Raw genomic sequence first — 14,005 nt, 5'->3', positions numbered from 1 at the left:
AGCATATCTCATTTACAAAGAAGCGCAATGTGCCTCTACCAGCATGTCATGTGAAGCTGGAGTCCAGGAAACACATTTGACAGAGGGACAGAGCCCCTGAGCTCATTGTGCATGCCACGGTGGGCTTGGATCTTTTCTAAACGGGAAGCGGAAAGTGGGGGGTTTGGAAACGATCGCTGTCCCTTGCAGGGGCCACTCGTGAGAGGGGCAGTCCAGAGTGGTACGGTGCTCACTGAGCAAGGCAGACCCCATGCTACCAGACCCGTCTGTCTTGGGTCCCAGGGTGCCAGATGGTGGTGATGCAGGGGGTGGGGGGGGGCGGCTGGGAGCTCTGACCCACGAGCTTCAAGCTAATTCTCTTGGTGCCTCGAGTCTCCCCTTCTATGTTCGCTAAGCCTGCTAGGCCACCCCGAGCACCTGCTAGAATAGTTCCAGAAGAGACCCGTGTGCAAACTTGAGTCAGAAAGTCAGGACAATGCCCAGAGTACAAGGATGGCCTTCTCCACGGTCCCCGGGCCCAGGACCTCTCTCGACTTCCTATTCCAGAGGAGGAGTTCTGACCCTGTGCGGAGGCCCTGGGACCCACCAGCTTGGCTGATGACGGGGAGCGGGGAGGAGGGGCCTGGGGGAGGGAGGGATGATGGCGGCACACCACCCACAGGTCTGGCAAAACAAACAAACGGAAGGAAGCGGGTGTGCAACAGAAATAGAATCAACCTAAAACGGGGGTGGGGGATAAATGAGTCAAGGGGGGGAGGCAAGCAAACTAGGTAACCCTCCATAAGCCAACCCTCAGATTCCTCACCTGCTTCTCCATTCCTCCCCTTAAGAGCTTAAGGGGGCTCTAGTGACCCCCTGCCCCACAGCCTTTGCTCTGCCAGGGTGAGCCTTGTCCTCAGCTTCTGAGGAGGGCGGGGGGAAGGAACCCTGGGGTCCCCTGCCTAGCTTCTCCAGCTTGCAGACAGGCCTTCTGTGGTGGTGACGCGCCCTCTGGTGTCCTCGAACCCACAACATGAGGGCTTGAGAGGAGCCATGTGGTTAGCAGGTCATTTCCTAAGCCGGGACCTGCCTGCCCACTCCTCCCTTCTGCTGTGCCTTTACCTCCCGGACCCTGAGAGTGGAGGCTGTTCTTAATGCTGAAGAATCTGAGAAGCTGGGTTTCTAAGGGGCGAGGAAACAATCAGCCCGTGGTGCCCGCTAAGACGCCAGGTCCTGGAGCACCTGGCCCTATCCAAGGACAAGCTCACTCGTCGTCGCTGACCAGAACCCATGGTAGATGGCAGGGCTGGTGCTGGGCCCCCATGCAGCATGCGTGGTCGGCATGCACAGCGTGCTCACCCGTAGGTCACCCTTTCAGGGGATGGCAGCCTGACCAGCAGACGGGGGCCAGCTGCTCTCACTCATGGTGCAGCATTCCTTCGAGGGGCACGGCTGGCCACCCAAGGGGTGTGGACCCTCTCTCTGCGTTCTGAGATGTCAAGCCTAGGCGAGGGCCCAGGTGGGTCAGGGGAAGTAATCGCTCAGCTTCTAAGAGACCTGCAGGTGCAGAGACTGGGTCTGGAGCCTGTGTGTGTGTGTGTGTGTGTGTGTGTGGGGGGGCCCTTCCTGAGCCATCCCAGGAGGCCAAGAGTAAGTGAAGGGAAGAGGGGGTGTTTGACCTCCTCCGACCCCTCCCCCACACACATCCTCCTTGCCGGTCTGGCTTCCCAACCACTGAAAGGGTGAGCGGGGAGCATGCCCTCATCCCGAGCCTCTCCCTCCTTCTCCACCCTGGCTGGGCTGGGCTCCGCCTGCACCGTCCCATGCCATGCCCATTACCTCTGCTGCTGGTACGGTACCTGCGGTTGGAGTAGCTTCAGAACACAGCGCCCAAGATGGCCAGAGAGAGGGAGAAAGGATGAGAGAGGGAAGACAAAACAGAGCACAGGTGAAACCACGGGACAAGCAAGCAGAGGAGCGTCTGGCTCAAACCTGACCCAGACAGTGTGGCCAGGTGCTGGCTACTGCCCCGAGGATGCCAACTGGTGTCCAGGGCTCATGTTCAACTTCCCTGGGGCCTGGTATGTTCCTACAGAAAATTTCCACCGGGATCTGGGAGACCTTTCTAATACACTCTGATTCCACCTCCACTCCAAGACTATCATCTAGGAGGTGGCCGCAGGGACAGTCTCGAGTGGTTTGTTCCCAGCTCTTTCCTCCAGGGTGCATCCTTCCCTGGCTCGGCTGATCTTTATGAGGCAGGCTGGGTGGCCCTTCCATCATGCCAAGAATTGAGGGCATAAGGTGTAGGTGGCAGAGCAGGCCACCAACCCCCGTAGAAAGGACGGTTCCTGTAGATCTTTGGGGGAAGATGGTGTATAGTGTTGGGGTGGATGGAGGAGGGGCGAGCCTATTTCGCGAACCCTCCCCCACACCGTCTCAGCCTTGGAAGGCCGGGAACCGTCACAGATTGTGGCCCTCAGGCCCGGCTCCTGTCCTGAGGGTCTGCTATCCTAGTTTTTTCCCAACAGCTGTATTTTATGAAATAAGAAACCCAACTGTGGATTGAGAGCCCTAAAAGGAATTCCTGAATTTACTGCAAATCCCTAAATTGAGAAGAAAGTCTCTCTTTGTCCTCTTGTCCCCTGGGGCTGCAGAACTTATCCTGTGGTGGTCGCTAGGGCTGGACAATGGGGCTTTGTTTATCTGATGTTCTGCATTGGGCTGGAAACGGGGAGGTTACAAGAGGCTCTCTTTATGTCTCTCGTTATAGAATTAAGCAATCAGGAAAGTGCACTCTCCCGTCTGGCCAGGCCTTTGGGAAGAAGACTACATCAGCCACTTGCCCAAAGTCCCCCAGCCCGAATAAACTGCCTGAGTGCCCAGAGGGTTTGACGAGCACACTAGGAGGGGGACTTATAGGGTGGCTCACTCCTGGCTTACAAGACCACAGAGGGACACAGGAAGGATTGTCAGCCTTTCTCCAGCTTGTCTGTCCCCTCTCCCGCCTGCCTCAGCACTGGCCTGCTGGCCCTGGGGGCGGGGCTGGGGAGGAACGCAGGGCTGCTGGGAAGCTAAAGTGAGGGCCCAGGGCAAGGCAGCAGGCCTGGGCCAGCGACGGAAGCAGAGGCTCTGCTGGGGTGGGAGAGGGTACTCAGGAGGTCCCATCCAGGCCAGGGGCAGGCCGTCGGACCTCAGCCTGCTGGGGTAAGCACTAGACAGGGTAACCTGTTGTCTGCTTCACTGCCTCTCCTGTGAAGTGTTGCCTTGCAGGACTCACCCCTCCTCTGCACAGCCACCGACTTGAGAACAGCAATCAGATATCCTTGTGGCTGTCTCCCCTCCTAGGCGGTAGCCCTAGTTTTTGGCACAGTGTCTCACACCTCAGGTGCTCAGGAAATGGCTGTTGAATACCCCACTGTGCCTCTGGAGAGGCAGGGGGTCCCCTCCTTCTGGAGAGGGTCTGCCAACATCAAGCTTTCTGCAGCCTGGCATCCCTGAGGTTCCGGGAGCCGGCACGGGCACAGGTGGGCCTGGAGCCCCCTCTAGTGGACGTCTCAGGCAGGCGCACTCTGCCGCTGGAAGACGCCAGGTGCCAGGAGCTGAGAGCATTTGTGCCTCAAGAAGCTGGCTTGGCCAGTGGCTGTCTCCCAACGCCGCCCGCCCCCCCCCCCCCCCCCAAGGACCTGACAACTCACTCGGCTCAGGCTGCAAGCAGGCCCTCTTCCTTATTCCCCCAGAGAAGGCAAGGTGATAGATGTTAAGTAGCTGAGAAAATCACGACAGAGTTGGGATCAGGTCTGACTGCAACCATCTAAGAAGATGTGAGTTTTCCAGATACCTCGCCAGCACCTACCTCTCAGTATATGAGACAGGCTCTCTTGTATCCTACTGGGGGCTGGAGGACCCGCTGCCCTGTTTTCTTTCCATCCCAGGAGGCTGTCAGGTCAGGGTGTTTCTCTAGGCATCTGAATTAGCTGGGACCTTTCATCCCCAAGGCCGCCGTAATGCACCTACCTTCGTTCGGGGGTGCTGGTGACTCCTCTGTGGCTGCTTCCCCAGAGCCCACCTGCGTCCTGGCACTGAGGGTAAAGCGGTAGCGCGACACGGGGTCTGCTCTTTGCATCGTGAACTTGGTCTGATTGGGAGAGAAGTTTTCCACTATCTGCTTTCCTAATTTGGTTCCATTAACTGGGGAGAGAGAGGTAAGTGGAATTGAACTTCAGCAACATTGACCGTGGTGGGTTGTACAGTCTGCAGCTGGGAGGAGAAAGCCTTCCCGACTCTGCTGGAGAGGGCACATGTGGGACCTGCCCCGAAACCTTAATGACCCGGGGGGCAGGGGATTTGGGTTTAAGGGCAGAGCGGTGGGCGAGACCCCTCCGTCTCTCCCTCCGATGACACACCAGGGTTAATGCTTTTTCACTGATCTCATTATCTCCAGCTCACTGCAAAGTTATGTGGCTGATGCTGAAAGATTTAGTTTATAATCCCCAGGCCTTTTCAACAAGGACAAAACTTGAGTTCCTTTCTTCCTTTCAAACAGAACTAGGGCACAACCAACTAGAGCTTTTGATCATTAATGCCTCCTCTGTAAAAGGCCTATTCACTATACCTCAAAGGGGGACGGTCAGGTCCAGAGATTGATTCAGAACCGCACAGAAGCACACAGTTGGCTATTAAAATCGTCAACCGCACCACACCTGGCCCTCTGAGCTTCCCAATGCGATACAACATCACCTACTTTAGAAGGCTTACAGCTTTTCAAATGTGATGACACCCCTGTCCTTGCATGGTGACACTGAGCTCTTAAGGTCAGGTCTTCCCTACTCAGGCTCTTGACGGAGTCGCTCTATATACAGCTGCCTTAACATAAATGACACCTTGTTTGGTGTCCCCAAGGGTCGTGTGGATTCCCTTGCATGTAGTCTGCCCCATCGGAGGAGGTCAAAACTGCCTCTCCTAGACTTACTGCTGGGTGTTGGAGACCCTAAGATCCCTGAGGGGCCGACTTGCACCCCTCATTAGACCAGGAGCTCCCTCGGTCTCGCCTGCCTCTCCTAATCCCATGGGGAACTTCTCCCAGGTGCCTCTATCCCTCTGCAGTGCCCTTTGCACCCATAGGCTTCCTGCCTCGATTCCTTCGTGAGTTGGTGAGAATGGGGTTTCCGATTCCCAGATTAAGAGAAAAAAAGGGCGGAACGTACAGGCCACGTATTTGAGAGTATATCCGATCAGGATCCCATTGGGGTGTTCTGGATGATCCCATTCCAGGTTGATTGTCTCCAGGTTGGGCTGCCGGACTCGGAAACGCCTGGGGGCACTGGGTACTTGGGGAAGGAGGAGAGGGCAGGGGAGATGAGGGGGAGGATGGAGGCAGGATGAGGAAGCACACAAAAACAAAGCACAAGCATGAAGGTGTTGACCTCTGGGTAACCCCCAGGCAGGATAACTGTCACGCCGGAACCCATCAGAACCACAAGGGGGCCAAAGCCCACCGCCCCATCCAGGATGCTGCTTCCCCCAGTTTAGGACAAGCATGGCTCAGACTCGGTTTAAGCGGGGAAGAAGTCAGTCGAGTTTTCCTTTAGCAACTACTGTGGATCCGGCACACGTTAGGCTCTGCTCCTGCAAAGATACCTTCCAGCTGGCAGGGGACCAACCACAGCTGTTTGGCACAGAGGCTGTGGTTCCTAGGCTCCAGACAAGGATGCTCACCGCTGGGTGCCAGCAGCAGGCAGGCTCCGAGCCGGCAATGCGGGGTGCACGGGTGAGGAGAAAGAAACCCAAGATGGGATCCACGGACAGGGCACCAGGAGCGGGAGGGACGCGGAGAGGCCAAAGATGAAGAGAAAATGAGGGGCTGGGACAGATAGGAATAAAGAAAACAAGAGAGAAGAACGAAGAAGGAGGAAGAGAAGAAAAATGGGGGGAAAGCAGTTAAAAGGGAGGGGGAGAAATGGAAGAGGGCAAAGCAAATGCCCAGCCGATAAGCTTCGCAGGCATCTGCCTCCCAGGAGCAGGCGGACCGTGAACCAGCATCAGGGTGCCCCCTGTGGGGCCACTGTGCACACAGACCAGCTATCCCGATGGAAACTTCTGGATTTACAGTGCCGAGAGAGCTCTGAAGGTCCTGGGTGCTTCCGGCGGTCAGGGTGACCGTGCTTCGGCCTCTGGAGGTGGGGGTAGCCCAGGCTCCCCCAGCACCTTTGCGGGGGTCGGTCTACCAGCCTGTCTGGAATGCGGTCAGCAGACGGCACAGCTCTTCTCTTGAGACACAATGTCCTGTCAGGGCAGGCCACCCTGGAGGTGCTGGCGTGCTGTGGGAATGGCAGGAGCCGCTCGGCTCGCGGGACATCAGCTTCTCGGGGTCGTGCAGAGGTCGCCTTGTAATGTCCGGCCAAGTCACTTGGGGGCTGCTCCAGGCCCGCCTGGACGTGCTACCCTGGTCCTGCCCCACCCCGAAGAGCTGTGGGTCACACCTACCTCCTTCCGGGGTGGTGAATTCCTTGGTTTCACTGCGAGGCCCATCGCCTCTCCCATTGACCACAACCATCTCCAGCTTGTAGTTACTGTAGGGGAAGAGGCGGGACACCACGCCACGGGGGCGGTCACCGGGGAAGCTGGCTTGCTGCCTCTTCTGAGACACCCACAGGTTCTTCAACAAGCTGCTCTCCCTCCAGTAGTAGGCCTTCGGGACAGAGGCAGGCCGGTGAGGGGACGGTCAGGTGGAGCGGGTTAGTTGTTAGTGCCGATGGTAGTGACCGGTCTTCCCTTTGCTTGCCACGGGCTCCGAATCCCGAATGCCCTCATCAGTCCCCCTAGGGCTGGGGGAGCGGCCTTAGAAGCCCTGTTCATCAGCCACCAGTGAGTAAGAGTTGATGCGAAACAAGAAATGGGTGTTTCGGGCTCAATCGTTTTCTGAGCCACATCGCCTCTCTGGGTTAGGCAGGTTGGCCAAAGTTACTGATGGCGATGGTCCATCATGAGACTTATTTCCAAGCTGGGAACAAGTTGCTCAGGGAGTCCATGCCGGAACCACAAATATGAGCCCAGGGTCCCGGCACGGAAAGCTCTCTTCTGTGCTCAAAGACCACATCACCTTGAGTTGGATTAGTATGGTTTAGATCGGCAGGAAGCAGAAGTTGAAAAGTAACAGGTTACCCCCAGAAGTCTGAATACGAGAGCTGATTTAATCCTTTGAAGTCAAACGTTTTCTTTTAATATTGTTTGAAGACCTTTAGAATGGGATAGACACGTGTCCAAGTCAGGGGACGCCAGGCTGTTAAGAGCTTGGACGGGATGGCCTTCAGAAGGTGGTAAGTGTTATAAGTAGAGTCGAGAGAGTTTGGGACACAAGGAACAGTTAGCAGTAGGTAAGAAGGCCCAGGTCAGGCTGCCACACCAGCGTCACTTGGGCCTCCAATGGCAAAGGAAGGAGGAAATCCACACTTAAGAAGGGGGCCCAATGGGAGCTTAGCCAAGAAAGCTTCCGGGCAAGTAGGTAAAGAGTGCAAGTCAAATGCTGGGGAAGAGCTCATTGAAGTGTATATATCCTCTTGCCTCCTTCCCCTACCTACCAAATTCATGTCCGCAAAAGAGACTGATTCCCTCCATTCTGCCCCCAGTTGTCCATCAGCCAACTCTCAATGAATGACCTCTAAGTCACAGAACGTGAACTGTCCCATGCCTACAGCCTCCTTCGCTTCCCAGGCAACTTTTAAATAAAGTAAGGGAGAGCCTGGCAGAGCCTGGGTCTTCTCTCCCGTTTCCGCACCTCGGCCTACCCTTTCTAAGAGGAGAGACCAGTGAGCAGAAATTGCTCACAGGCAGGGAGACCAGGAGAAGCCGAGGGCCTTCATAATCCATATCCTGGATAATCCCGAGTTGGCTGAGGCAACAGGGAAGGTCTTTGGTGGCTCTCCCTGTTAGCTGGGGTTTCATGAAAGCAGGCTGGGTGAGGCAAGCAGCCCAGCGGGGGCCATTCGGAGAGGAGAGGAGTGTAGCTCAGGGGTGCCTCAACACTGCTCCTAAGATACATGTGTGCCTGCTCACACATGTACGAGAAGCGTAATGTGCTATGCAGGGCCAACCCCGACCCACCACCCTTCCCGTGATTTTCTGCTGAGCAGAACCGTCAGCACATTTCTTGCAGGCCACACCTGGTAATTTTTTCCTGGGTGTATTTTTGAACCGCTAACACTAGACATCATCTTCGTGAATCAACTCTGGATCTAAAAACTATCCCTAGGACCCCTTCCAAGGATCTCATGGCCCGCGTCTGCTACCCCCTTGCCCTGGTTAGCAAGCTGGGTGGTTAGGCGGGGCTGAGAGCGGGTTTCCTCACTCGGTACTCTCTGAGTTGGCCCTGCACCGTGTCGGGATAGACGCGGTTCCACTGAAGGCTGATGGCTGTGCTGTTCAGGACTCGGATTTTAACGTCAGTGGGCGCAGCCCTGGGATCTGCAATGTGTTGGGACAGAGAACTGGTTATACAAGCGGGGCTGCCCCCTGGACTCTAGGGTCCCCTCGGACTTGTTCTCTGCCGGCCTGTGCCTCCACCCCACTCTAGACTGGGTACTCCATGAGGGCAGGGGCTATGACTGCTCCATGAAGCTGCACTTGCGGGAGTGGGGGAAAGGCCAGGGCAAAAGGGTGGCCATCTTGGTGGGAGGGATCTACTTACATGTTTAGAAGGCAATTATTTGCTACTCTCAGATGCTGGGAGCCCCCATTTGCCCCTTCATCCCATGTGCTACCCTTCCCCACCCTGCTCTGTGTCCCAGCAGGCTACCCTCTCCGGACCGTGTCAGCTGGTCCCCTTGTTCCCAGGCTTCTGGAAGGGTTTGTTCAATAGGAGAGCTCAATAGGAGACCCCAGGGCAGGAGGAGAGGGAGGGTGGGTACCTAGTCCCCTGCCTGCCTCTCTGCGGGGCTCAGGTTGACGGTGGTGTACTTTTCTATCCAAGGGCAGTCCTGGTTGTGGGGACTCACCTGTCCCCTGACCCTTCAAGGCTCAGAGTGTTATACTGGGGTTCCACTGTTGCTAGCCCAGCGGGCAGCGTGGTTCCTGAACCCTGTCCTCACATTAGAGACAGTCCCCTTTGAGTGACATTTGTTTCCTACCAGGACCCTGCAGGAGACATCACCCATAGACGAAGATGCCCTAACCTAGTTCAGGACGGGATTCTGACCCTTGACTACCTGAAGAAGAAGACCCACCCCTCCCTCATGACTGATTCTTGCCTCCATTTTCTGCACTGTGCTGCCAAAGCTGTTCTGCCCCCCCCCCCCCCCCCCCCCCGCACCTCCTCCAGCAGAGCACAGCCCTCGGGGGTGGGCAGGTGCAATGGAAACTGTGGGCAGGTCCATGAAGTTCACGACTAGACCCTGCTTAGTCCATACTCGCCAGCCAGTAGTTCCTGCCAATGTCCTGTCTGGAAGTGTCTGCCACCACAAAGACGAGGAGCAGGATGGACAGAGAGCCTGCTGATACCCTCCACTTATTCCCAAGTGGGTCCAGGAAAGTGGGGCCCGGGGCCCAACCCTCACTTCTTTCCATCTGACTGAGACACACAACACTGGCTCGACTCTTGACCCCAGTATTGGCCCTTGCAACTCCCCAAGACTCTCCTCTTCCCTTCCTTCTGGTCACCCCGTCCACCTACGTGATCTTTTCTGGGATCAGATGCAGACCCACGAGGGCATGGATCGCCCTGACTGGGAGGGGCGCCACCAACCCCCCTGCTTTGCTCAGCAGCCTACTGAATTGACGTGCTGTGGACAAGGAGGCCACTGCTGTCTTAAAAGCCAGGCATATACTTCCATGTACATGCCCAGAAACTTGTTGGTTCACTGAGGCTAGCCTCCAAAGAACTTCTCTTTGTAAGCCACACTGGGGATGCCAGCAGGTGGCTGGTCTGGATCATTCCAGACTAAGCCTCTGGAGACCGTCTGCATTTCTTGAGGTCTCCCCTGGGGAGCCAAGAAGGAGTCTGGCCTAGGGCCCTGCTTCCTGCAGAGGAGTCTAATTATGGCTCTTTGGGAGGGAGAGTCCCGAAGTCCTGGCACTAGCAAGGCTTGGCAGTAAGGTAGATTCGAAGGCCCGGCTTCTATTTTCCAGCTTGACATCTGCTATTGTGTAATAATGGCAAGGTTGTTCCCTCGCAAGGCCTCAGGGTTCACATCCATAAAAATGGGAGCATTGGACCACGTGATGATGTTCAAGAATTCTAACTAGCATTTGTGTGATGACATTTCTGCTCCTGACATTTACAAGGGGCCTGTTGCCCGAGTTCACCATAGGGGATTTCTCTTTCCGGGGAACCGACTGTCCTCCCAGGATGTTCTCGGAAGGCCCTATGACCCGCCCTGAGGTTCCTGGTCTGTGAGGCTGGCCTTGCGCAGCCAGGCTGGGAGGGTCCTTGCTAGTGGATGAGGGAGGGTACTCACAATCTTCCCCGGAGTAGCCGATGACAGTGTCTGGCTCAGGGCCCTTCCCAAAGTCATTTTCAGCCTGGACCCGGATCTCATAGGGTACGTAGACAGGCGTCTGCCCCACCACGTAGCGGGAGCCCCACACTGTGACGTTGTTCCACGTCTCTCGGGTTTCTCTCCGCCGCCACTTGACGATGTAGCGCAGATTGGGGCCAAAGGCAGAGGTGGCATTCATGGGCTGAGCGGGGAGAAATTGAAGGCAAGGGTGGAGCCCAGACCCGCCCACAGCCTGCGCCCTCCTTCTGTGCCGGGCACTCTGCCCCCATCTGCACAGCACTGGCTCCCTCGCAGCCCTGGGAGGGTGTGCCACCTCCACACTGAGTCCCCAACAGCCAGAGTCCTATGAATTCAGCTGCATGTAGATTTTCTGTGACAGGCTTCGCCCAAGACCTAGTCACTCTGACTCCCAGAGCCACCCGCATCTGCAAGTGCACAGGGAGCCAAAGTTGTAGTTTCAACAGGACTCTCCTGTGACGGATCAGTAAGAACAAAACAAGGAAACAACATGATACTCTCTAAAGTCGGAGAGGGATGAGTTGTGGTTTAGCCACAGCATGCCTGCTGCCACTGAACTCAAAATTCCAGAACTGACTTGGGTTCTACCAAATCCATGTGTGACCATCCTGTCGTTCCCAGCAGCTAATGGTGGGTGCGACACTCTTCTCTGTTCCCTGAGGGCATGGTCCAGGAATCGGTCCCCTGGGAGCCCACACTACAGAGCTGTAGACCAAGAGCCAGTCCTTGCAAGGTCCTGAAGATGAGCCCAGTGTCTTGAATCTGGGCTCAGCCCAGCTGCCAGGGCTGCTGTGAGGCCGAGCCCTCAGAACGATGGGGACGGCCATCATCCCCAATGCTGTTATCTCCCTGCTTCTGTTACTCATGGTGGCAGCACAGAAATGTTAATATTTCAGTGGCTGAACGTGCACCTCGCAGACTTGGAAGTGGTTTGCAGCAAAAGTCATTTGGAGACCACGTATCCCAATTTTGGTTGGGAAAATATAGTCGGTGAGCCAAAATGAAGATGGGATTTTTTTCAACCCTGGCCTGGAGGGAAGCTTTTATTTCATCTAGTTCATTCCTGGACCAAAAGGAAGCCTGCACTGAAAGAACCTCGGATACTGGTCTTCCTTCTACCCCCAACCAGCTCCAGTGGGAGGGCCCCAGAACACGCCAAAGCTAGGTATACACGTTTAGGCTAAATCTTTTCTAGAATCCAACCTAAACTCCTCTTTCTTCTAGAGAGTAGTCCATTTTATGTCTGCTGGTACTCTCTCTGATTTTGCCAGACGAGCTGTCTATGTTCCTTGGTCACCCCTGCTCCTTCCTCCTGTCTTAAATCTTGCTTTTAGACATGCTCCTGTTTGCTTTCTGGATGTCCGGTGCAGAGAGTGGCCTTGGGTTCGCAGGGGTGTCGAGAGCAAGGGCTTCCAGGTGCTCAAGGCCAAGAGAGCAGGCCCATCAAGACGGGGGACTGGGAGGGACCCTTACCGTCCACGTGATCTCCATGTTGTTCTTTCTGGTCCCTTCTCCCTTCACGTCGGCGGGATTGGACTCAGGGGCTGGAACCCAAATGGATGCAAAGTTCAAGTCCAATTCGCTTCACCAGAGCACAGTGAGCCACCAAACTCTCTCCCTCCCACCCGACCCGTCCCTTCTGTGTTCTGTCTTTTCTCAGCATCTCTCCACGCTCTAGCCCACAGGTAACTGAACTCGCTCCGCTGTTTTCTCATGTGTATGACGTGCCTTCCTAGCTAAGACTTAACCCCCTGCCCCTACAAGCAGCACTAATTTCTTTTGAATTTTAATCCCTCGCCAGACGGCATTTATCATAAGGCTTTCCATACTTTGGATGGTCCAGACAGCTAACTCAATGTGGATTATCCCCTTCGTGGATTATCTACTAAGTTTAATACCAGACTGGTTTATCCCCGGCATTTAACATTTTGGGGGAGCAGCCCCATGCTCAATGAGCTGGTGTGTTTTCAGAAATCTAAACACGACCCCAAGTGGGATAGGAAAAGAAATCTGACATAACACCGGATTACGTATTTCTACTGCAAATCTCTGCCCTTGCACTTCCCTTTAAGGCAGATCACCAAGAATTATTAAGGATGTTAGTAATAATAAGACATCACAGCCAACATTTGCTGTGTGCTCACTAGATGCCAGGCGTCATGGGAAGTACCCAAACCGCATTTTCAAACGAAAGCCCCGTGAGGGAGGAGGTGCCGCTATTCCCCCGATGAAGAGGTCGAACCTCGGAAACGTCAAATAACCCGCCCACGTTCGTTCCTGCGGCCAGAAACTGGGGGAACTCCGTTTGACCTCAGGGCACCTGGTTTCAGCGCCCGGTCCGTCCGCCCTCGGGTACTCACGCGCCCCGCTGGTTCGGTAGCGCTCGGAGGGGAGGCTGGGGTGGCTGCTGCCCACCTCGTTGATGGCAATGACCCGGAACTGGTAGTTGACGTATGGGGACAGCTGGAGGACGGCGGAGTTGACGCTGCCCGGGAACTTGGAATGGTCATGCCAGACCCCCGGCTGGAACTGGTCCTCTTCGAACTGGACGACGTAGTCTGAGGGGGCAAGGAAGACGGCGCTGTTTGGGAGCTGAGCTAGCAGAGTTCTTCTGCCAAGTACTCCCTCGTGGTTTCCGCTAGTCTCTATCATCTCCCTTGGGTGGGCAAAGGCACGCACAGGTTCCTCCCAAGACACCGAAAGGGGAACCGAGGCCTCCGTGTGCTCTGGGAACAGCCCAGGGCACGTGTCAAGTGGAACAGAAGCAGGACCAGAGACCCGGTCAAAGCCTCCGGCTGCTACCAGAGAGCAGGCTGCCATCCCTCCCTCGCTTCTGGATCAGAGCGCGGGGCCCCTGGCTGACCTGTGATGGGGCTGTTGTTATCGTCCCCTGGGATCCACGTCAGCCTCACGCTCCTCTCGGCCAGGTCGGTGAGCTCCAGGTCCCGGGGTCGGTCCGGCCGTCCTGGCAGTAGAGGAAGAACACAGCACGCGGCACTCCCCAGTTAGAGGCGTCCCGTCCTTGTGCTGGCCCCAGCCCTGGACCCTGTCCTATGACAGGTCCCTGATGGGCTGTGGTCACCGCCAGCAGGAATCGACCCTGGCCTGCCCCATTCCCTCAGGGGGCCGAGGTAGAACAAAGAGGAGACTCCAAATTCCACCCCCACCCCAAAAGCATCAAAGGATGTAGGGCACAGAGAGAACTGGGACCGACCTATCCCATTTCTGTGGATACTCTTAGGTGCAAGTGTTTGGCAAATGCTGCCCTTTTCACGAGACCCATGCTTGTGACCCTTGGGAAAGCTGGCGAGGAAGTGTGGGGTTTTGTCTCCTTTTCTCTGGATAATTACCTTCTACTCTGCCAAGGCTTTGAGGGGGCAGGGGTCTGGGAGGGTGTCTGGAGTGCTGAGTGAGGCAGACCGGTTAGGCGCAGGGGAGGGACAAAGGCAGAGGACCGGGCCAGGGAGGAGACAGGGACTTAGCCTAGAAGTTTCAGTGGTGGACAGCAGGACAGA

General features: G+C 56.0%; 1 protein-coding gene across 1 annotated transcript in view; it reads right to left on the bottom strand.

Annotated features, from left to right (window-relative positions):
- Positions 1 to 14,005, bottom strand: part of NFASC (neurofascin) — a 71,550-nt gene that overhangs the window by 25,263 nt on the left and 32,282 nt on the right. The window contains exons 16-24 of the mRNA XM_049634477.1: positions 13,354 to 13,455; positions 12,851 to 13,048; positions 11,964 to 12,034; positions 10,431 to 10,653; positions 8,327 to 8,442; positions 6,466 to 6,670; positions 5,187 to 5,309; positions 3,997 to 4,170; positions 1,839 to 1,853 (exon numbers count right to left, since the gene is read on the bottom strand). Of these exons, the coding sequence (XP_049490434.1) occupies positions 1,839 to 1,853; positions 3,997 to 4,170; positions 5,187 to 5,309; positions 6,466 to 6,670; positions 8,327 to 8,442; positions 10,431 to 10,653; positions 11,964 to 12,034; positions 12,851 to 13,048; positions 13,354 to 13,455 (1,227 nt within the window). The remainder of the gene's footprint in view (positions 1 to 1,838; positions 1,854 to 3,996; positions 4,171 to 5,186; positions 5,310 to 6,465; positions 6,671 to 8,326; positions 8,443 to 10,430; positions 10,654 to 11,963; positions 12,035 to 12,850; positions 13,049 to 13,353; positions 13,456 to 14,005) is intronic.

The sequence above is a fragment of the Panthera uncia genome, chromosome F1 (genome assembly GCF_023721935.1).
Source record: "Panthera uncia isolate 11264 chromosome F1, Puncia_PCG_1.0, whole genome shotgun sequence".
NCBI lineage: Eukaryota > Metazoa > Chordata > Mammalia > Carnivora > Felidae > Panthera > Panthera uncia.
This window is presented reverse-complemented; position numbering and strand designations above follow the sequence as displayed.